The sequence below is a fragment of the Hydractinia symbiolongicarpus genome, chromosome 12 (assembly GCF_029227915.1).
Source record: "Hydractinia symbiolongicarpus strain clone_291-10 chromosome 12, HSymV2.1, whole genome shotgun sequence".
NCBI classification, from domain to species: domain Eukaryota; kingdom Metazoa; phylum Cnidaria; class Hydrozoa; order Anthoathecata; family Hydractiniidae; genus Hydractinia; species Hydractinia symbiolongicarpus.
Genome location: NC_079886.1, coordinates 13,263,125 through 13,285,905, shown reverse-complemented (window position 1 = coordinate 13,285,905; position 22,781 = coordinate 13,263,125). Strand labels below are relative to the sequence as shown.

Genomic DNA, 22,781 nt, shown 5'->3' with positions numbered 1-22,781 from the left:
ACAACCCCGGGTTGTAAGATAGTCAGTGATCTCCATACCTTATACTAACTCCCACGAGGATTCCCAGGAGAACACGTCCTGGGATCTGAAATGCCCCTGGACATACTTGAGCAGCTGGAAATATATGTCAACCGCCCCGGTGCACATTTCCTGGGTCTTTAAATGGTCTAAAATATACCGCAGCAGTTGCGAGTACTGCCCAACCACCCTAGTGCACATTTCCTGGGTCTTTAAATGGTCGGGAACATACTGCAGCAGCCAGTGGTATTCTTTAACTGCCCTGGTATACATTTCCTGGGTCTTGAAATGGTCTGGAATATACCGCAGGAGCCAGGGGTATTCTTGAACCGCCCTGGTACACTTTTCTTGGGTCATGAAACGGTCGCGAGTTGCATTCTCATGATGTCGGCTCATGTTTGTATTATATCCCAGCCTCAACCAGCCGTCACACCTTTGAGTATGGGACTTTCCCCTACTCGATTGCGCATGCTCGAGACTTTGTTGATGTTAGCATTATTACTAGTAGCGTGTGCGCATGCGCGGAATTTTAACGGTATTTCCTGAATTTGTCGAATTTATTGGAATTGTCGGTTTGGGGGATTTGGGAATTGTTGTTGTTGTTGTTGTTGTCGTCGTCCGTCGACTGCGCTAGAACATACATTTTACTATCTCTGCAGGACATGCGCAGCAACATGTGTCCAATATGTAGGTGAAGAAACCAAGGTTATCTTACAGCTCTGTTGTAAGATTAAATGGCAACTATCGGTGTTCTTGTTGCAGGTGCCGCGATCAACGCGCTGGCTTTCAGCGGGACCAACTTCTTGTTTTCTAAGCTCTCAGGACACGGCGAAGCGGAACGTAAAAGACATGATGAAGCGATAAAACAACTACAGAGCGATCAGGCTCAATGGGTGAAGGATAGACAGGCTAAGATCGACTGGTTCAACAAACAACAGCAATTACAAATACAGGCGGGGAAGAGCCCGAGAGAGCTTGAAGATCGAACGATAAGGTTCCAAAATTGTCGGATTATTACACACCCTCGAAGCAGCAGGAAAGCGGTGAATTGACCTTCATTATTGGATCATTGAGCATTCTAGGATTTGTTGCTTACAAATATTTGTAGAACGTTTTTGACATGTAATAAAGACATGTCAAAAGCACATATCGTTACCGAGGAAGAGGCGGAAAAATTTAGCAATATATACTATACCCCTGATCATTTCTGGACTGGACGCAAAGCCATCAAATTGCTCGCTGCAGAAAGTAGCTCATCAAAAAAGAAAGACCTGCACTGGCTGAGTAGGCAACTCTTGTGGGTCCGGCATATCAAAGGTCCGAAAAAAATTGATTATCCCCACTTCAGTATTACAAGACCGAACGAGATGCACCAGTTTGACATATTGTACATGCCTCATGATAAGCTGTATGGAAACACGTATAAGTACATCCTCGCGGGCATTGACGTGGCTTCGAGGTACAAGGTGGCGAGACCATTGCATACCAAAAAGGCCAGTGAAGTCGCAGACATGATCAAGGATATTTACAAAGCAGGACCTCTTCGATACCCTAAAATCTTCCAGTGCGACAATGGCTCCTAATTCAAGTCAAGTGTAACAAAACTGTTAGAGGATAAGGGGATGGGATTAAACGGGCCACCACCAAGTATCGACATACCTTCACAGCGTTTGTGGGAAGTTACAACAAGGTACTCGCAGAGAGATTATTCAAGCCCTAAGATGCGCAAGAGTTAGTCACCGAGGAGACGTCAAGTACTTGGATAAAGCACCTGTACACTATCGTCAAAAGTCTCAACAATACAAAAACTGCCATGATCGGTATGAAGCCTAACAAGGCGATTAAACTGGATGATGTGCCGCTTGCGAAAAGCGAAGAATATCCTGAAGAGATGCCATTGCCTGACGATGGGTTGTACCTTTACCTCTTGGGACCTGGAGAAGAGCATGGTGGGTCGAAAAGACGTGCAACTGACGCCGTTTGGAGCAAACATACTTACGGGCTGGATCGTATTGTAGCGGGTAGTCGTGTTTTGTACTATTTGAAAGACGTTCCTGATCGTAGCTTCGTCTCGGTAGAACTCATGCAGGTACCGGAGGATGTTCAGGTAACCCCAGAACATGTGAAGGATTGGTGAAGAGTAATTTCAGGAGTACCTCTAAAGGTTCATCCTTTAACTCTTTACTCGGATCTCTTACATAAAGCAAAAGATGCATGGTATAGAACGGGTACCCATGGACGATACCTTTTATAACATCAGGTTCACTTTGAAGGTCAATGTCAATCAAGCGCCTATCTGCTATAGGAAAGTTGAGGATATCACCTATTGTTGCCAAGTCAGCCAAATCCGATAGCTTCAAACCCTTATCTTTGATAACCTGGTAACAGAGCGCACCATACTTGTTCCTATCCTTTTTAACAATATGCAGCCCTAGGCGTTGAATATCGGCCTCTAAATCCTCGTCGATCTCGCGTCTCGCGAATGTTGTGCATGCTTTTTTCCCTGACGCTACCCTATTTAAAAGCTCCTCATCATCAGGATGCTCAAACCCCTCGTAGTATTCTCCATTTCGAAACCTAAAATTTTCCAAGCATTGCGAGCAATAACCAGTCACTGACGCTGCATTGATACAACAGTGTACTAAAGGTACATGGATATTGTACATATTTATCAGTTGTTCTTTTTGTACATAGACTTCCATCTTTTGTTATTTCAATTGCTTTATCATGAAGCCAAACGGGTCTAAAATGACATTCCATAGAGGGGTGGTTTAGAGTCCCTCCTCCATTAAGGCCCTTCATGCTATATGGTTTGGTAATTTTACTACTCACAGGAGTGGTAAAATTAGTGTCTCCCCAGTCTTCTAGTGTCGGAACACCCAAATCGTACAGGTCATCTCGAGTAAGGTCAATAAGCCTGAAATGGTTTCACATGCTCCTCCTCTTCAAACCGATTAAAGGAATGTATACCGTTAGTGTTGTCCATGACTACAATCTCTTCTGCGTTTGTGTAGTTGTCCTTGAACCACCATCTCTTGGTCTTGATGTTACGTCTCTGAACACGCGTGCAGTAATAGGGAAGATGATGGTACTGGTCGTCGTCCTGTGCGGTATGCTTGCGATGGATTATAATAACGTTGTCCTTCCTTGGATCTTGGGCATATGGTACATGTCTTTCTCGAAGCCTTGTATTTTCCTGGGTCTGTACCTCGAATTCTTCCTCCAGCACCATGAGCTGATTATCCCTATCCTCTAGATCACCCGCCAACACCGCCATGGTCATATCCCTGTCCTCAAGGGCTTGACGCTGCTCCCTGACCTCATCTTGTAATTTTTCGACACCTTTTATTGAAGCCATCTGGTAAGCTGTGCCGCCTTGGGTTTCCTGGAACGACGCACAATCTCCAATGCATCGTCTAATGTAAAAAAGGCATCATACCTATTATTGTCTCCTTTTAGTGGTTGGTTTGAAACCAACTCTATCTCATGACGTGGAAGGGTAGTAATATCCCGATAGGACTCTGCAATTTTTTCAATACCCAAAAACTACCAAGATCAGCACGTTTAAAACGATGATTTTGTTCATCGAACAAAGTCTCAATGGATCCTGCGGGCATGGCGTTTAAGAGAGAAAGTTGCGAAGACATTTCTAATATACCAACCTAAGCCAGAAGATTTCACTCAAGGATTTTCCAAGTTCTAGGGTGCTCCAATCTCACATACAGGCAAGCATGTTTGGATTTTTTAAACCCTGCCTTGATGTGTTCCCCCAGTCGGATATCATGTTAGTCTCTTCGTCTATCATTTTCATGTCCAATCTTTCGTTTGGATACCACAAAAACAGGGCTTTTTTCTGCCTTCGAAGGTTCTTGGGCAAAGCAGTGTACGACTGCGTAAGTAGCCACAAACTATGCTTCCTGTGCCTACCACTGACGGCAAGCTCAAGTAACGGCTGCCTTTTTTTATCAAGGCTCTCGTCGGCTATACAGTCATCGACTATGAATAGACTATCTTTACCTTCGAGTAACGACGACAATTTTTGGATCCATTCAAACAGCTGGTCCTTAGGATCGATCAGAACACGTAATTGTTACTCCATGGCGAGGCGCTCTCAAGGTATGTATTATTCCATCTAATTGTTGGACACACAATAACGATATTGTAATAGTGGTGCCTGTATTCATTTTCCAACAAATCCAGGACACGCTGAGTTTTCCTGCAGCTTGTAGGCCCTGTAAAATACAGGTATGTGGGTCCCTTACGACGTCTAGCATCATTTTATTGATAACACCATTTTTTGTGATGTATGTTAGGGATAGTCGACAGGCAATCGGTACATACCAACACGCCGCCGTGATTGTTCACCAAAGACCCCTGACAGACGGGGCAGAACTTGGTCTTTCGAGTCTTGTATTCGAGGGCTAGGGAAGGATATGTTATTTTTCCTTCTAGACACCGCAGCACCCTACGATACCTTTTGATGAGTAGTGCCTTTTCCTGGCTGACGAGACACGGTCGAAGGTTAAAAAGGCATCTTGATAGGTGTTTCAACAGCTCGGCGTACCGAGGTATGGTGTCTTTACAAAACTAGGTATAGAGACGCAATTAATTTTCATCCTGTTGAAACCCTCTAATTTTTTTATCAATTCTGATGGGGTCTACCTCCATTTATTTAGGCTTAGGCACGATACCCGCCTATTCCGATACATATCGATTGCCCTTAGCCATGTTTTAACTCGCCCATATAGGTTGCGTATTGGAATAATGTAATCTCCTAACAACCTCGGCAAGCGACGAAGCATCGCCATCTTCTCAATACTTGTGGTACCTTGTGATCAATTTTCTACTCTCCGTAATTATCCCAGTTCATACCTTCAGAAAACTAGGCTTCAATATAGGGGCCGAAAAGTCTCAATATCGCAGCCTAGGTACTCCTGAGAACTAAGCTCCTTGTTTCCCCGTAGGGCTTCGTATTTTCTGCTGCTTACGACATCGGCGAGATGGCCAGCAGGGTTGCAAATTGGGCATACTGCCCTATGTTCTTTATATTTGCTGCAGATTTCCCCCCTCCCCCCGCAGTCTTTGCACTGTGATCTTCGCCTTTCATGGGGGCAAATCTACTTTCCCCGCAGTCCTTTCAGCGAGATCTTATCCTTTTCATGATGGCAAATCTCACTTCTCTTGCAGTCTTTACATTGACCCCTCTGCCTTTGATGCGGGCACCTATTACGATCTTTTGACGCCTTCTTTTTATCCAGGCATTTGATGCACATTTTTGTCCGTTGGCTATTACCCCTGATCCTGAATTTTTCTAAAGAAAGATAGTATTTGCAGTTAGAACACTTACATTTTTCTTCCATGTTGACTCGTTTTTGTCCTTAGGACAAACACGAGTTTTTACTGGACGGTCTACTTAGGAGGTATGAAGGAACGTTTATACCAACCTTGTTTGATCGCGTAGTCGTCCAATAGGATCGCTCCCGTCATATATCCAGCAAGTTTCAGACCGTCCTCCAAATCCATCTTGACTCCTGGCCTAGAAACTCCCAGGGCCTTTTTTGTACCGAGGGCTATAAGGATCGTATACGATATTAGCCTGACGGACTCCCAGAGGGAATCAATAACCTGTGTCTCATGCGGAGTTATGCTTGCGTGAAATGTTGCCTTGCTAGTCATTTATTTACTGCAATTATTTCTTGAAAGAGTTCAATGCATCCTGAAAATATCTATCTGGGCCTTGTCTTTTTGGACCTCGGGGGCGGTTTTGTGAGATTCTCCACCATTTCTTCTAAAATTATACATGGCGCATACTCCTATCACGAGCACGGTCATCGTACCTATACCATAAAGGTAGACCGACTGTACGGAAGTGGCAGAAGAAGCTTTGACTGTAGGTTCTACAGTACCCTCTTGCTGTTTCATTTCTTCCTTCCTTTTCTTCATCAGTGCCGACAACTTGTGACCCTGTGCCACTCTCTCTGGATGCTTTACTGGTTTTGTAATGATTCGCTCTTGTTGTCCTGGTTCTTCACCCATTTCTTAAAAGTCCTAGGACCTATAAGAAATTTTACCTGATCCTCAAGGATCTTTCTCTTTAGCCCCCGCCTCATCCTCTTTTTTGCTCAAAAGCCGGGCAAAATTGGAGCTAGACACCTGCCAATTGTACAATAGAAGAGTACGCCCAGGTCTGCCATGGCGTCTCGTATAATAGAGTCCTCTTCAATGTCTTTACGTAAGTCCTCGACACTGTCGATATTCACGAAATCATGTTCGCGTACAGGTTGATAACGTGGGTACATAGGGCCTTGGCAGTCTTCACTCCCTTCTCTTGAAGCTTACGTTGAACGTACTCGGCGTGCACCTTTTCAATAGCCTCATCAGGGGCCTTATCAACAAACCCCTCTGTACATTTTTAGGTAGGAGATGTCCTTTGCACTTACGCAGGGCCTCCTTCAAAGCTTTGCGTGTATCCGTTGGTTTTTCGACATGTTCAAAATTTTCTGCGGCTGTGTCGAATACTTGTGCAAGCTCTGACATTCTCTTTATTGTACGGCGGTAACAAAAAAAACACAAAAGCGACCAGTGCATAAGGTAGTATTACAAACACACCTCCATGGTTTTATTCTCGGGTAGACATCCGACGGTAATGTCCACGGGCTAGTGTCGTACTTTGGTCTGGTTGCACGAGCCTTTATTATCTCCCTGTTAAGTGCTAACTTATTCACCTTTTGGGTGTAGATTTGATGGTTCTTGTTCTGAATTAACACCTGAGTGTAGATGTTAACGCCCTCCTCCAGGCATTGTGTATAATCGTTGAATGTTATAGACTTTTTGGTAACACATTTTTTCACACCCTTTGCCTTCCTGTCACCACCCTCTTTTGTTAGACTCTTGTAGGCATATATATATTTGCTCTCAACGTTATGAACTCCGTCATGATTTTCCCACCTAGTTCGTCCTTCATCAGGCCAACAACTTTTTTGTTTTTCATCATAGGAAGAGGTCTCCTATCATCCGCACTGTAGACGCTTGTATCGAAACGTGTCTTAACGTCCTGCGCAATGTCGCGGTAAAAGTCTTCTATGCGAATGTGGTATACAAAGCTGTCCGTGTCTATGTAACAGAGCTGCAACTTGCTACCATATTTGGGCTGCATGAAATCATGGTGAAATTTGTACATCACAATTTGTGACATGTCCAGTATGGCCTGACCTATATATACAGGCTTGTTCATTTTGACCTCGGTTTTACCCATCTCTACACCTAGGAGGTGTTTACTGAACCTGAGGCCACCCTTAAAATTAGGCTTCATCACAAGCTTCATATATACATCCTCGTTCGTGACAAGTTTAAAATTACGATGGCTCCGGATATTTTCCATCATCTTACCAAACACTGAGAGGTTCATGAGCTTATAAAAGTCCTTCTCAAAGTCATTTTTGGCAGCAGTTCTCAACCTCGTGTTGTGATCAATATACCCTTTCAACCAGGGCTTCTGGTTAAACTGAATAACTCTGTGCACTTTTTTCAATTCAAGGCCGTGTTGTATGGCTTCATGGAGAGCTCTGATATGAACCACATCTTTTAAATTCGGTACCAATTTTTCGACTTTGTTGATCGTCATACGTTCAGGTAGAAATGGTAACTCGTTATGTGTATCGTGTAACCTCTCAGGGTAGTTGATATCAACCTCTAGCAAATATCTATACTTGTTCTTTTCGACAAGTTTCGCGATTCGCTTTTCAGTAACTTCCTCAACGTTGGAGATCCATTTGAAGCCATCTGTTGGTAGATCTTGACACATGGCCCACCCGTATAGGTTGTTGGCATCGAGGTAGTACAGGTATGATGACTCAACATCTATGTTATACTGGCCCCCATATACTTGCTGTTTACCTTGGCATAGCGATGTACCGCCTGGGTTATACCTCCTCGGATACCTTTTTCAAATACGAGAAGCATGTCAGGGTCTGTGAGGAGCTCTAACCTAATTCCGATGTACTTGAGTGCTGCTTTCCATGCCAGCCCGGTTGCGGAGTAAAAGTGCGCAGGATCAAGCTTGTAGTTTGTTAGACACATACATTTCTTATAACTTTAAACTTTTTAACCTTTTGTATTGCACGTTCAACATGTATTCTTACTGAAGCAATTGTTTGACTTTCTTTTACTTCAGCAGCAGTTAGTTGGTCTCTGCCTCCCAAAAATGAAGGGATATTTCAACGTGCATTAAGTGTTTTAAGGTCATCTTCAATTGTGAAACCTCTATTGGCCATAACACTGTCATTGTCATTCCATAAGCTTCGTTCTAGCAACCCAGACCTCCGCACAAATTCTTTGTCTGATATGGACCCATCAAAAAGTTGACTGATGAATGTTATTGCACCAGATGGTGAAATGCCTTTGTAGGTCACATGACTTTTGTAGTGCGAATAAAGGGAACTTTGAATAGCAAGTGAAGATGGTCTTTGACAATACAACTCAGTACAGTCTATGATACACCTAGTGGATGGATAGGTTTTCTTGAAACTTTCTGGCATAACTGCATTTACTTGGTCTCGAGTAGGCCAAATCAACACAGAACCGAGCTTAAAATAGCAAAAATTTGTCCATGTTATGAGATATCTAGAAACTGTTGCCTTTGATATATCAAAGAGCCATGAAACGTGGGAAAGTGTAAAACCATTTTTCAACCATGTGACATATAAGAACAGTTGCTCTTGAGGACACAGCTTTGGCTTTGGCCCAGATTTTAAAAAGTACGGTTCTTCAGGTGAAGACATTGAAAATCTTTTTGATGTGTCATAGAACTTCATATTGATACAATTTTCTCCTGGATCTCAAAACTCGAACAGGATATCAAAGTTTTCTACTTCCAAACCAGTAGCAGTGCGAAATAGTTCATTATGTTTATGTAAATTTTCATATCTGTATTTATAGGAAAAAAGCTGTTCATTTTCTTCTGTCAGTTCTTTTAATTCCCTTTCAGTATATCAAGCTCCGTAACCTCTTGTGAAATTTCCCCATCAAATTGGTCAGCAGACACAACAACAGACTCTTCGGACTCTGAAATGACTTCTTCACTTTTACTGCTGCTACTACTAGGGATATGCCTATCTTTGGGTGGGGGTCTTCTACGTACTTTGTGTGTCCCTATTTTAAAGATAGAAGGTGCAGCATCAGCGACTAGATTTTTTTACCAACTCCTAATGTAATTCTGATATCTTCAGTTTTGAAATGAAACTCGCACACTCTATAATTTCTTTTTGGATCCTCAATGTTAAAATTATCAGCGCCACCTTTTCTTATAACATTTCTAATAACATTGGTCCACTGTCGTCTTAGGGTTTCTTGTTTAGGAATTCTAAAAAGTCCAATGTTTGTTTTCTTTCTGTCTGAGTCGTAAAGAGCACTTTTACAGCCAGGAATACAACAATAATTCCCAAATCCACCAGATAAATTTTTTTGAGGACGAGATTTACTACTACCTGCGTATACTTTTTGTGAATTCATTTTTTATTTTTGTTTGGTAACTCAACCACAAGATAGTTGAGCTTAAGCTTCATAAAACGTATTTAGAACGCATTTTAGTCATTGACTACATGTTCTCATATTGTTTTTTAAAAAATATTTCAAAAGATTTGGCAGGTAAGCACGTTTTTAATGTGCTCAAAACTTTTCGAGGGTCAGGTGTTAAAAAACGATTTGATTTCACCTACTTTGTTTATATTTTACCATTCCAAGCCTCGTTTCCATGTATAGCGAAGTATTGCGCAATCGAATACGAGAAACCCGTATAGCAGGACGTCTGTGGTGAGATACACATCATGGTAGTCACCCATGGTGACCTCATCACCTTCTGGGGTGATGCAATTCCTTACCTTTTTCGCATAGACATAATCCTCATCACTGACCCCCCTCATATTCAGCTTGCTGTAAAATTCTTCTTTCGGTGGTAGTGATGACTCTTCAAATCGTTGCCAATCATTCATATACTCGTACGGGTACACACCTTTTCGAAGCATTAATTGAAATATATCATATTTGTCGATGAATTTTGCCATGGATGGTACGTTCGCTTTTAATTTTTCTTGATTTAGTTGCCTCGTGGTATTTAAATGGCAGTTTGGACATAAAAATTTCGCCACATACTCGGCGTCTATACTCTGAAATTCCAGACGGTTATCCGCACAATGTTGACATTTCATACCGGCGGCGTTTGTCCGGATTAAGTTGCTTGCCAATTTATCCAGGCTTGATGCCATGAACCTACAACTGTCGATAAACCTGATTTCTATGGTCTTGTAAAATTCTCCATCGCCATACCCCATACCTGCAAGTGGTACCTTGATTTTAACATTGAAAGAGATATATTTTTCAGTATTCTCCGCGATGCAACCAATGTCCTGGGTACCATATTTTTTCCCCCAGTTCCCGGTTAAACAGGTGTGCGTCGTAGCCACTTAGGTTGTGGAATATTAAACGGCTTCATGAAGATGTGGCAGTGCGTGGTCTCGTTATGTTCCCTTTTTAACACCTCTTTTATTTTCAGCATGGGTTGTTGTGGGTAGGTCTTATATAGCCTCTTCACCTCATCTTCCAGGTGGTTCATGAATCGCATGACACAATCCTTACCACGGTAAACCATTAATGGATCTGGTATATTACCATAGGCGAATTTGGAGTATGTACACCAGCCAGATGGTACATGTTTGTTCATCCTTTTTGTCTTCATTCCCCTGACATTCTCCACTGGGATGAGTAAACTTTCAAAGTCCGTTTATATAGCAAAAAGTACCCTGAGTTGTTGATGACCATCCCTGTATTGCAACCATTTCTCAGCCTCTTTTGGCATCGTGATTGTAACCGCTTCGTGGTCCCTACAGTATCCAAGACTTGTCCCTCGATTAAACCGTGTTGAAGGCCTGAAGGCAGTTCAGGCAAAAATGCATTGATTTTGTGTTCTTTGAGGTCTCACTGCCTAATAGTCGCGATAGACTCTTGACAGCTGTGTAGTGGGTCTTTTTACTATCCGTGATAAACAGCAGGTTCCCTGTCTGTTACGCTTAATGTTGTGCTCGGATCGCCTCAGGATGTTGATCTTCTTTCCCATTACGTACAAGACGTTCACTGCGATGTCCGTGTTGTTCCCCTCAAACCTGCATATGTCTTTGATGGTTGTTGGAAACTCTATACCCTCCCAATTCTAGAGGTCTACGTAGGGTCTCAGCTTAGATATCCTTTGCATGTCTTTTCCAATCTGTGCATGGTGTAAGCACGCTATGAAGCCCCGCTTGAAGCAAGCTTCGTCCTTATTTTTTGGGTTAATGATGGCTTTTTTCGATGCTATACATGTGGGTATTTCTATGTACGAGGAGCCCCTCGTTAGCCTCAGTTTATGGAAATCTACATCCAGGTGAAGGATTTTATCGATAGTAAATCCACTCTGAGGTAATGCCGGATGTTCTACGTGTGTTTTGATTTGAGCAAACATTTTATCCAATACATCATCCACGTCGCTACCCAGGAAAAATTTGATTATATTGCTATTAAATGGTTTCTTTACCTTGATATAATCGGCTTCTTCAGGGTTCTCCGAGGTTGTCACGATCCTCTTTTTCCACATGATCCACAGGGACAACTGTACCTTTGCCGAGCCCATATCTTCTACCTGCTCTTCAACCAAAGTTTTCACGTTGATATTAGTCGCACTATCATAGAGATTCATCACTTTACGTTTGAAGGCCGCGTAGGTTCTCTTGACTCCCTCTTTTATAGGCTTGGGAACAGTGTCCGCTAACCAGTTGTACCATCCTCGCATTTTAGTTTTCACGATGGAACGATTTTTTAATAACTCCTGTTTCTCGAAGAGGTTTATCTCGGATGGGGGTAATAGCCAGTTGTGCCATTCCCGAATTTTATCCCCCACAATCGAACGATTTTTTGATAATTCCTGTTTCTCGAAGAGGTCTATGGCCTCTGGTGTTATAGGCCTGACTGCTCTCTGTGGCACGTCCTCCAGCAAAGCAACCAGACCAGCCTTGCGTAGTTTGTAGTAACCAGTCAACCCACGGGTTTTCGCAATATCACCTAATTCTTTTACAGTGTGTGTGTTCATCTCTTTATTGTATGGATTTTGTATTTTCTGTGAATTTCATGTTTGCTCAAAACTAGCGCAATTGAGGTTTTTACTGCGCATGCGTTGAATTAGGCAGTGTGCGGGGGGAATTTACCTCTATGTGCGCTAGAACTATTTTTACTCATTTGCAGCATAGGGACTTTACCTTGATATGCATGACCAAACACAGTATGGTAAGGAGTTACCCCTCTAGGTAGTGGATGATCAGGGTTTGTTGTGTTTGATTGTGGCTTGCGCGTGTGCGCGATGTGCGAGTGCGTCAGAACACACATTTCTTTATCTCTAATACCACTCTATTGTGGGCATGCTATTATTGAAATAGTTGTAGATTAAAAGTTTAACTTTTGGTTAACTATGTGTTCATAAGAGTAGTAAAATAGTTTAAAAGAGTTACTTTAAGACGCAAAAATGCAGTTTCAACTGATAAACAAGAAGCCCTGGGGGCTCTAAGAATTTCCGCGCGCTACCAAAATATTTGATGAAAACCTGCTAATTCGTTGTGTTATTGTGCCAAACATTCGAAGGGGTGTGGTGCATGAACCTCTGAAGATAAAGCACACCAGTGACATTATATCTTACAACAAACGCAAACAAACCGAAACGTGTCCTTAAACTCACATTTTAAAAGAAATTGCTAACAAAAAATACATCCTATCATTCATGGTTGAAAGTCTTGCGATTGAAATGTTTATGGTCTTAAACGGCATTAGTTGACAAAAAATCAAAATTTTGATGTGACCATTATTTTCAGCATACTTTTTTTATTAACTGTGTCAATTTTTGTCAAAAATAAAGCAGTTTTAATTTTTGGACCAATTATGGCCTAAAATGGCATTTAGGTGACAAAAATCAAAATTTTGATGTCACCATTATGTTCAGCATACTTTTTTTGTTAATTGTGCTAAATTTTGTCGAAAACAAATACCAATTTTAGCCTGAAACGTCAATACGAGACTTCCCAGTAGTTAAGGAGCTTGGGTACGAAGTTTACATGTGTGACGGAGCAACATGAAATCCCAGGGTCGATTTTTTCTCAAAAAATGCTCCAAAAGAAAAAAAAACGACGGTTTTAACTCTTTCTATACCACGTGAATTTCATGGTAAATTTGGTAGCCCTTGAAAAAGCCTCATATCTTTTGATTGAAACATTATTAGGAAATCTATGACCCCTCAAAAGAAAGGTAAAAGATCAAGGATTCCAAATAAAAAAAAAAATTTCAAAATTCATAATGGCCAAAATCCATAATGGCGGAAAAGCTGTTGAAATTTTTAGAGAAAATGGTAAGTTTTTATATTCTCTTGTTTCTAACTTGTTTTCACATAGTTGTAGGGTGATTTCTTTGCTTAAAAAGTTGTACCCCATTATATTTCTGACACTTTACAAAAAATTTCAGGTCAAAAGGACTATTAGTTCCGGAGTTATGGTCAAATTAAGCCGGTTTCTTATTTTAGTAAGAATGTAACCGTAAAATATTCATAAAAAATGGAAAAGTGTACCCTAAATAAAGTCTAATAACATAATACTTACTAGTTCCTAGAAAGTCAATGACCCCTCAAAAGAAAGGTAATGTATCAAAGATTTTTATTGTGAAAAAAAAAAGAAAATCTAAACCGGTTGAAATCCATAATGGCGGAAAAGATGTGAAAATTTCTTCAAAATTGTGCGTAAAAATGAATTATTTGATCAAAAAATGACTTCCACTTGGTTTTAGAGTGATATTTTTGCTAACAAAGTTGTACCCCATTAAAATTCTGACACCTTGCAAAAAATTTCACGTCCAAAAGACAATTAGTTCCGGAGATATGGTCACATGAAGCAGCCTCCTCCTATTTAGAGAATTATCGTAAACCGACGAATAATCGGTTCAAATCCTAATAAAGAACAGGAATACAAACAAAAGAAAATTTGCACAAATGAATGTTTTTCCTAGTGTTTGAATGTTGTATGCCACTTCTGAAAACAATTATTTTCTTTTGTAAAGTGCAAATAAACATCACATTGTGGAGCAGAACACTTCGTGTAAACACGGACTTGCTTCTTCAACTCTGCGTAACAGACTTTACAATTTCGTTTCTCTTCGGTGAATACCGGCATATGTTCAGTGTTATATCTCTTATCAATGGGAGCTTGGAAGTTATTGTAAACAGGAGGATCTGCATACTCTTCCATACTGGTTAGTTGCCTGATAACAGCCTCTCGAAAAACAAGCAAAATGTTTGGAGTATCTGGATCATCATAACTCTTGGTATTCTTATGTGCTACTGGCTCCTTATTAGCTGGCTTCTTATTGGCTGGTTTCTTGTTAGCTGGCTTCTTTTTACCTTTTTTTGTAGAGGTATGTTTCTCGCAAATGTTTTCTTTGTTATCGCAGTCATCATCGGTTGACCCCAAATCAATAACCTGTTTTCGAGGACGGCGCGTGCGACGAGAAATTCTCGTACTGGGCTCATTAGTGACTGTGGCATGGTCAGGAACATTATTATTGGCACAGAATGTTAGAGAAACAGCAGAATTTAGAGCAGTTACTTGACTTTCATTGTTCAACGTTTCAGTCGAGTTTGTGGACAGCGGCGGTGGCGGTGAAGAAGGAGGCGGTGATGAGCGACCGACAAGATTGCTTTCAACATCAGCATTTGGATCACTAAAAATAAAAGGAAGCAATCACCCTGAGAAAAGTCTTACCATCACCTTTTATTGAGACTGTTTAAAAGTAGACATCAAGTATGTTACATAAAATAATTACAAGACAGGTTCCAAGCGAGAAACGCATAAGCACAGAAAAAGGACGATAAAGCACTTACTTTTCATCCCAATCCGAGTAGTAACCCAATAAAGCATTATCTATTCTTTCTTCTTCGTCACTACTGAGGCCCCCATGACATGAATCGATGTCAGAATCATCAGTTTCAAGCATATAATTGACAGCATCTTCAAGAGAAATTCTCCTTGAGCTTCCAGCCTTCGCCATTTTGTTTTTTGAATGTTTGTGATGTTGCTGTGTTCCGTACGATGTCATTCATTGTACGAAGTTGGGCTTTTTTGCCGTAGCGCTGAGAGTGACCATCCTCGTACAAAACTGACCATCTTCGTACAGCGGCGAATATCGTCAAAAAATGAAACTTTTATAATAAAATAATAACTTTTTTGAAATATCTTTTTTTCTTTTAAGTCATTTGCAAAAAAAGACATTTGTTTTACGATTTGGATGCCTCTTTGGAAAAATACTAATATGTATATATATATTTATACTTTGTTTTATATTAACAGAGAATAAACAATGATGTTTTTGAAAAATGGTACTAGTGCTCGTAAGTATAAATTTGATCTCTTTGATTCAAATAAGGTTACATCAGTTATGATATTGTTATTGATTTCTTTTATTAACCTTTCCATGGTTTTTATGGTAGTGACCTTTGAATTCTAATGCTATATTGAATTTTCGTGCGAAAATCCTGTAAATCACCCTTGTCCCCAGTGCCTTTGCGTGGCTTGTACGAAACTGTTTTTGTAAACATAGTTTTGTTAATAATTGAGTGAGAATGGAGAAGAACACAAAAAATTTCAATATAATTTTTTCTAACCTTTTAAGTTATTTCGATAAAGGAAAAGGTAGGTAAATTTCGAATCCTTTTCGAGTGCTTTTTCGAACGCACATTTTAAATTTACATTGAAACTTTTAACGCGTGTTTTTATGTTCAGCACAATGGAGACTGAAAAGAGATACATGGAAGAAAAATTTCAGGAATGGTTGGAAGTTGAAAGGACTAAACGGAATTCCGTAATAATGCCCGAACAGACTTATAAAACAATAATAGATTTTCTATGTGGAAGAATAGACAACGTTCCACGTGCTATGAAAAGAAAACTGCGAAGAAAAAAATTCCAAGTGATGAGTTATCCTACACTTGGTTTATCGGATGTTTTGTGCTCTCCATTTCCCGATGTAAGAACATTTTTATATATATATCTAATTTTGGAAAAACTAAAGTCACAATTATTTTTTTTATAAACATTTCTACTTTTAAGAAATTTTGTTTCAGGCTCGGCATGGTCATATGGTGTTCTCAATTTTTGGATAGCTTCGGTCTAGATGTTCTTATGAGCTTAAGTTCTTAAGAAAGAAGGTTTATAAAATTGCCAACTCAAATAATTTTACGGTATTTTAGGGCGATTCTCCTCTGGGAAAATATCGTCGCGTAGCAACAGACCGACAGATGTTTGACATTATCAATAGAGTACACCGCCAAGAAGTTGGTCACCAAGGGGTTCATAAAACGTTTGAAAAGGTATTAGATTCTTCGAACAAACCTCGTTTGAAAGTAAGAGTCCACGGAATATGGGTGTGTCACTGATTTTTAATTGCTAACAATTTTAGATAGCACGCACCTATGATAACGTTACTAGAGACGCTGTTGGTGCTTATATAAAGCTTTGCACAACTTGCTGTCTGAAATCCAGTCAAATAAAGAAAGCTCCATTGAAGCCGATTATCACTACAGGATTCTTACAGCGTGTACAGGTATTTTTAATACTTTTTCACTTTGTTTGTGCTAGTTAGTAGTTTTTTTGTTACATTATACATGTCTTTCTTTAGATCGATCTGATTGCTATGTTATCCAAACCAGATGCCGATTACAACTACATTGGCCATGTCGTGGACCATTTTAGCAAATTCAGGATATTATTTCCAATGAAAGGGAAATCAGCAAATGAATTTGCTTCAAACTTTTTTAGAAGTTTTTTAGCGACTTTTGGGTTACCAAAGATTTTGCACTCTGATAACGGTGCCAAATTTATCAATCACGTAATGGATGCTGTAGCCGTGATATGGCCGGGTGAGGTGTCATTTGTTCATGGGAAACCGCGCCACTCGCAATCTCAAGGTTTGGTTGAACAAGGAAATAACACCATCCAAGTGATGATTAGTGCAAGAGAAAAAGAGTCCCAAACTTCAACGTGGTCAGAGTGGCTTCCAGAGATTCAATGTAAATGTAGTTTATCTATATCATTCTCGTCCCCAAATATCTTCAAATTCATCTCAAAGAGCTCTCTCTGGGGTCAAGAATGATATTTATATGTCACGATAGCCTTATTATGCAGTGTTTCCAAATAACTTTTCTTGAATCTTGCAGCTATTTTATTCACGTTATTACTTCTGTTTTAGTTATCATGAATGCTTCAATGGTGAGGAGTGTGAAAAAAACACCTTACGAAATTTGTTCTTGGCCAGGAGCCAAAAGGTTTGGGTCAAATTTCTTCAAGTGTACGGTCAGTGAAAGAGGATATTGTTCAAGATATCATAGAAGAATTGGAAGAAAATGGTGCACAAGATTTTGAAAATGCTGAAACTGTGGATTTTTTAAAGCACCCAAGTACAAGAAAATTATCGGATTGTTCGGAAGATGAGTTTGAAACAACATGTCCAAAAAGACAAAAACTCAGACAAAATGTTGTGGAGGAGGGTGTAAGAAACGCAGAAATGATGCGTAGAATGTACAGCAATGGAAAAAGAATTAAAGTTGCTGATTTCCTGGAAGGGGATAATGTTTCTTTGACAATTCCAAAAGGTCTTAGAACATCTTCGGATTTAAAAAGATTGCCATGTGTGATTGTACACAAATCAGGTGGTAACCAACCAACATATAAACTCCTCTGTAGTGAAGGCACAATTCAACGGCGTTACACGGCATCCGCGTTGCAGCTGTACCCTCAACCAGTAAGATGTAAGTATCCTTCGGTTGATGAAATATAATAATAAATATAAATATAAATATAATAATAAATCATTGCAGACGAAAAATTGGAAAAGGAAGATCAATTGCATGCGATCGCTGTCTTGTCTAGTGTCATTTTAAATGCTGCAAATTGGCTGTAAAACCATTAGGGGACTGGTTGTGCGATCTATGTTTACATATTGCAAAAAAAGGTCAGTAAAGCTTCCCTGAGTTCCTGCACAAAATTGTATAATTAACATGTACTATGAGTTTTCTTTTTTAACTTATATTCCAGATTTCCAGCAGCGTCAACAACAAAGAGAAGCAGGTATTTAAAAATTAATTATAAGCCTGATCGCAAACAATTTCATAATAATAATGAGATAGTTATACAACGATAACTTTCCTTTAATAGAGAAAGAAGTAGAAGACGAAGAAGAAAGGGAGAGGCAATGGAGGAGAGAGTTATTGCCAGTATTATACAAAAACGGTACCCTGGACTACCTGGTACAACAATCGAAGCTGCCTGAAGTAAATCCACTACTTCTGATTAAACGTTCTGGTAGCAAGTATCAAGCATTTTATAACGAAATACTGGCGAAAAAACATCCTCAATTTTATCACAAACTGATGCGTCATTCGGACATTGCAGAGCCAACTGGAGTCATCACCAATTACATTCGGATGAAGTACCCATGCGAATTTGATACAGGGAGATTATCGTTAACCCGCATTCAGTTTTTGTTGGTACAAATTATTGATAGAGTAAATAAAAAAAGCGATGTAAAGACCATAATGATAATATATGGTAGTCTTCATCTGTTTCTTGGTGTTTTAAGTTGTACGAAGTTGGTATGGTTAAAAAAATTCAAGTTAAGTAGAAGAAGTGAAGTAGGCCCAACCTCGTACACAGTTATTTAAGTTGTACGAAGTTGGTATGGTTAAAAAAATTCAAGTTAAGTAGAAGAAGTGAAGTAGGCCCAACCTCGTACACAGTTATTTAAGTTGTACGAAGTTGGTATGGATAAAAAAAATTCAAGTTAAGTAGAAGAAGTGAAGTAGGCCCAACCTCGTACACAGTTATTTAAGTTGTACGAAGTTGGTATGGATAAAAAAAATTCAAGTTAAGTAGAAGAAGTGAAGTAGGCCCAACCTCGTACACAGTTATTTAAGTTGTACGAAGTTGGTATGGTTAAAAAAAAATTCAACTTAAGTAGAAGAAGTGACGTTGGCCCAATCTCGTACACAGTTATTTAAGTTGTACGAAGTTGGTATGGTTAAAAACAATTCAACTTAAGTAGAAGAAGTGAAGTAGGCCCAATCTCGTACACAGTTATTTAAGTTGTACGAAGTTGGTATGGATAAAAAAATTCAAGTTAAGTAGAAGAAGTGAAGTAGGCCCAACCTCGTACACAGTTATTTAAGTTGTACGAAGTTGGTATGGATAAAAAAATCCAAGTTAAGTAAAAGAAGTGAAGTAGGCCCAACCTCGTACACAGTTATTTAAGTTGTACGAAGTTGGTATGGATCAAAAAAATTCAAGTTAAGTAGAAGAAGTGAAGTAGGCCCAACCTCGTACACAGTTATTTAAGTTGTACGATGTTGGTACAATCATCAGATAATTGTCAAAAATTAACGTTCAGAGAATATTTAAGATATTATCATGTTTACTGAATGTAATTAACAATGTTTAGATATTCATTTCTAAACCAAATTATTCGTTGCCTAATTTTTGTACAGCAATTGTAATGCCCATTTTCGTACAAAATTGCCCATCTTCGTACAAGCGCGAAAAGTGACCAACCTCGTACAACGGGTCAATTTCGTACGGAACAGCTGGCCCGAATCTACAACTCACACGGAAACGAAAATACTTGAATCTGATTGGCTGATTCAAAAGCCGTATTTTGAGCTTTTATAGCCTGCGAGACGACCAGTGGTTGTTTCACAATTCGATTTTGAAGTCATCAGTCCCACAGGACTGATTTTAGCTGGGGCGGTATAGAAAGAGTTAAAGAATTTCCTATGCCTTCGGGCGCGGAAATTCAAAGAATGTGCTTTGCTACTGTGGATAGTCTTGCCTTACTTAGGTTATCATTTGAAAATGCCCAACTTTGGGCAGCCGCCCTACTTTGGGTGGAGCACGACTACTGTTCCGCGGGCAGAATATACACTCCAAAACAAATATGGCGTCTGAAGTATCACAAAACATTAGTAACACTCTAAAATCAATTAATCTGGAGAAACCAACATTTTCCACTCTGGCACAGAAAGGAAACGACCCGGTAGGTTAAATTTATAACTTTCCTATACCGTTTTGTTTGTATATATACTTCGTGTATAATGTCTGTAAACGTTTGTTGTGGTGAAAAGTAAGGCACTCAACTGCCGCGACGTCATCCAGGGAGGCTATGCTAGCTAGCTAACGAGCTAGTTAAATTTTCAATTTTGCATTGAGAAAAATGGACATGTACACGCATTAAACAACACATTACAGTAGTCAAAGAAACCCATTCAAAAATTAACTATTTGCCTATAACTAGCTCTTTCAACTGCAAATTAGGCTAGGTTATATATTTTTCTGCCTAAAGCTCTTTTCTGCTCCAAAACTCATTGAGCAGATGCTGGACTCTTCTCCATCGTCTACTGTACATGTTGTTTTTGTTAAATTCCTCAGGTGGTGCCATGGCAATCTTAGACTTCATTGTCAGTAAAAGATTAGGGGTAAGGGGAATAAGAGTGTCACTGTCATTAATAGTTTCTACAGACAAAGGTCTGCTATTAACTATCGCTTCCACTTCTGTTAGAACGGTTCGAAAGCATTCATCATTAAACTATGACTGTGGTGACGATAAAATGGAACGACAATATCTTATTTGTCGTTCCCAGACACCACCCATGTGGCTTGCAGTAGGAGTGTTAAAGTGTTAAAGAAATTCAGCAATCTTCTATTGGTCCATTTCTTTAACGGCTTTTTTCAGTTCTGCTGAAACACCAACAAAATTCGTCCCGTTGTCAGATCGTAATGGACGTACACCCCCTCTTCTATTAATAAAACGGCGGAGGGCCATGATGAAAGAATCTGTCTCGAGATAGCGCTTAAGTTCCTTTCTTCCTTCTTTGATCAAAAATGGGCAGAACATGTCCACTCCTGAATACGTGAAAGGAGCAGCTTCCGAACATCGCTCTGATGGTAAGTCTGCCATTCTTTGTTCACCGAATCGTCCTCTAAGCTTCCTGCACGTAACACACTTGAAGATTTCGTTTCGAACACGTGAACTTGCATTAACAATCATGATACCTCTCTGTTGTATCTCGTTTAACGTTGCATCTCGACCACCATGTTGCACCTTCTTGTGGTGATACAGTATCACCAATTCTGTAATAGGATGCTTTTTTGGCAAAATTTTGGGATGCTTTATCCTTCAATCCAGACTTGACAATTTTCCAATTCGCCCACCGACGCGTATGATAGAATCTTCATCAACGAATGGGCTCAAGCGAGAAAGAGAACCTTGGCTTCGTTTCCTTTTGTTTTCTAGCAGGCATGTCAATTCCGTCTTGAATGCTCTTCTTTGAACAAGCCTGACGATGGCCAGTTCAGCCTTCTCAAGGACACTCACGTCAATTTTTCTTCTTCTTATATATCCATGTCAAAATGGTAGCAATGATCCGTTTCAGACAATACCAACTGGAAACCCTTTCGAAAAGCTTCTGGAATGGATCGTTTTCATCTTCTGAGATGGTTTTCAGTCCTTTATTTGGCAGGTCCTTTTTTAAAGTAGTTGCATTTACTTTCACTTTCTTAACTTCCATGTCGTCACTGAACTGCGAAGGTTTCACCTGTAGTCCTTTTGACTGAAGATTGGAGTAGGAATTTTGGTCCAGATAACCAACGGTTGTTTTTTATAAAGTTGAAGACTGTTTGATTATGTGATGCATCGTCAGCAGGATTTTGAGAAGACGGAACGTAGCGCCATTGTTCAACACTGGAAGCTTCATGAATAGCCTGTACTCTATTAGCCACGAACAAATGAAACTTCCTTGATTGATTTGTTATATAGCCTAACACAACTTTGCTATCTGTCCAGAAAACTTCAGACGATAGATTAATATTGAGCTCCCTTTTAAGCTGCGTAGCTACTTTGGTTGATGTGTTAGCTGCAGATAACTCGAGACGTGGGACAGTAATTGGTTTTAATGGTGTGACATCATTCACTTGTCGAAGATACGATACTTGCCCATACCCACTTGTGGAAGCATCAGAGAAATGGTGAAGTGAAATATCACAAACTTTACCAAAACATTTCAGAACAATGCAACATTGTCTTATGTCTTTCAGCAGAGGTAAAGAATTCCTCCATTGTTCCCATATTGCTTGTTGTTGTTGAGAGATCATCATCCCAATCCTTTCGTTAACTGCAAAGTTGTTGTAGGAGTTGCTTGGCTGGTAAAAGAAATGGAGCTCCGAATCCAAGAGGGTCATACACAGAACTAATTGATGATAGAATACCTCTTCACGTCAGTCGATTGTCCTTCATCATAATTCGGAAGAAAAACGAGTCTGTTTCAACACACCAACTGACGCTAAGGGCTCTTTCAATTGGGAGGGTTTGAGCATTGAAATTTAGGTCTTTGACATCTTTCGTCCTTTCTTCCGTTGGAATACCTTCTAATACTTCCTTGAGCTACTTACAAACTTGGTCAAACGAAAGCCACCAGCAGCACACATTTTTTTTACTTTCTCAATAAGGCGTAAAGTCGACAAGGCATTTAATGAAGATTTCAACATATTGTCGACGTAAAAATTTCTTATCAGGGTTAAAGCAGCTTCTTCACCATATTTATGGATGTTGTCATAAGCAGTTTTCCTTAAAGCATAATTGCAAGTACTTGGAGAATGTGTGCCTCC

General features: G+C 39.9%; 4 protein-coding genes across 7 annotated transcripts in view; 2 read left to right on the top strand and 2 right to left on the bottom strand.

Annotated features, from left to right (window-relative positions):
* Window positions 1-8,989: 8,989 nt before the first annotated feature.
* On the bottom strand, window positions 8,990-9,528 carry LOC130621265 (uncharacterized). The gene is made up of 2 exons (XM_057436571.1): window positions 9,216-9,528; window positions 8,990-9,168 (listed from the first exon to the last, which is right to left on the bottom strand). Exons 1-2 carry the CDS (start codon window positions 9,526-9,528, stop codon window positions 8,990-8,992), a joined length of 492 nt encoding a protein of 163 aa, XP_057292554.1.
* A 4,419-nt stretch (window positions 9,529-13,947) lies between these two features.
* Window positions 13,948-15,145, bottom strand: LOC130622504 (uncharacterized). The gene is made up of 2 exons (XM_057437964.1): window positions 14,957-15,145; window positions 13,948-14,796 (listed from the first exon to the last, which is right to left on the bottom strand). The coding sequence occupies exons 1-2, from the start codon at window positions 15,121-15,123 to the stop codon at window positions 14,082-14,084; spliced, it is 882 nt and encodes a 293-aa protein (XP_057293947.1). The 5' UTR covers window positions 15,124-15,145; the 3' UTR covers window positions 13,948-14,081.
* Window positions 15,146-18,693, top strand: LOC130622503 (KRAB-A domain-containing protein 2-like). 2 transcript variants are annotated; one of them, XM_057437963.1, is made up of 9 exons: window positions 15,146-15,463; window positions 15,855-16,098; window positions 16,322-16,441; window positions 16,531-16,674; window positions 16,750-17,140; window positions 17,320-17,878; window positions 17,948-18,081; window positions 18,165-18,197; window positions 18,285-18,693. In XM_057437963.1, exons 2-6 carry the CDS (start codon window positions 15,859-15,861, stop codon window positions 17,490-17,492), a joined length of 1,068 nt encoding a protein of 355 aa, XP_057293946.1. In that variant the 5' UTR covers window positions 15,146-15,463; window positions 15,855-15,858; the 3' UTR covers window positions 17,493-17,878; window positions 17,948-18,081; window positions 18,165-18,197; window positions 18,285-18,693. The 2 variants fall into 2 exon arrangements, with proteins under 2 accessions (XP_057293946.1, XP_057293945.1); XM_057437962.1 differs by lacking the exon at window positions 15,146-15,463 and having other exon boundaries at window positions 15,522-16,098.
* A 1,017-nt stretch (window positions 18,694-19,710) lies between these two features.
* Window positions 19,711-22,781, top strand: part of LOC130622502 (ankyrin repeat and SOCS box protein 11-like) — a 62,215-nt gene continuing 59,144 nt past the window's right edge. For all 3 annotated transcript variants that reach the window (XM_057437960.1, XM_057437959.1, XM_057437961.1), the window contains exon 1: window positions 19,711-20,154. In XM_057437960.1, coding sequence (XP_057293943.1) covers window positions 20,056-20,154 — 99 coding nt within the window. In that variant the 5' untranslated portion in view covers window positions 19,711-20,055. The remainder of the gene's footprint in view (window positions 20,155-22,781) is intronic.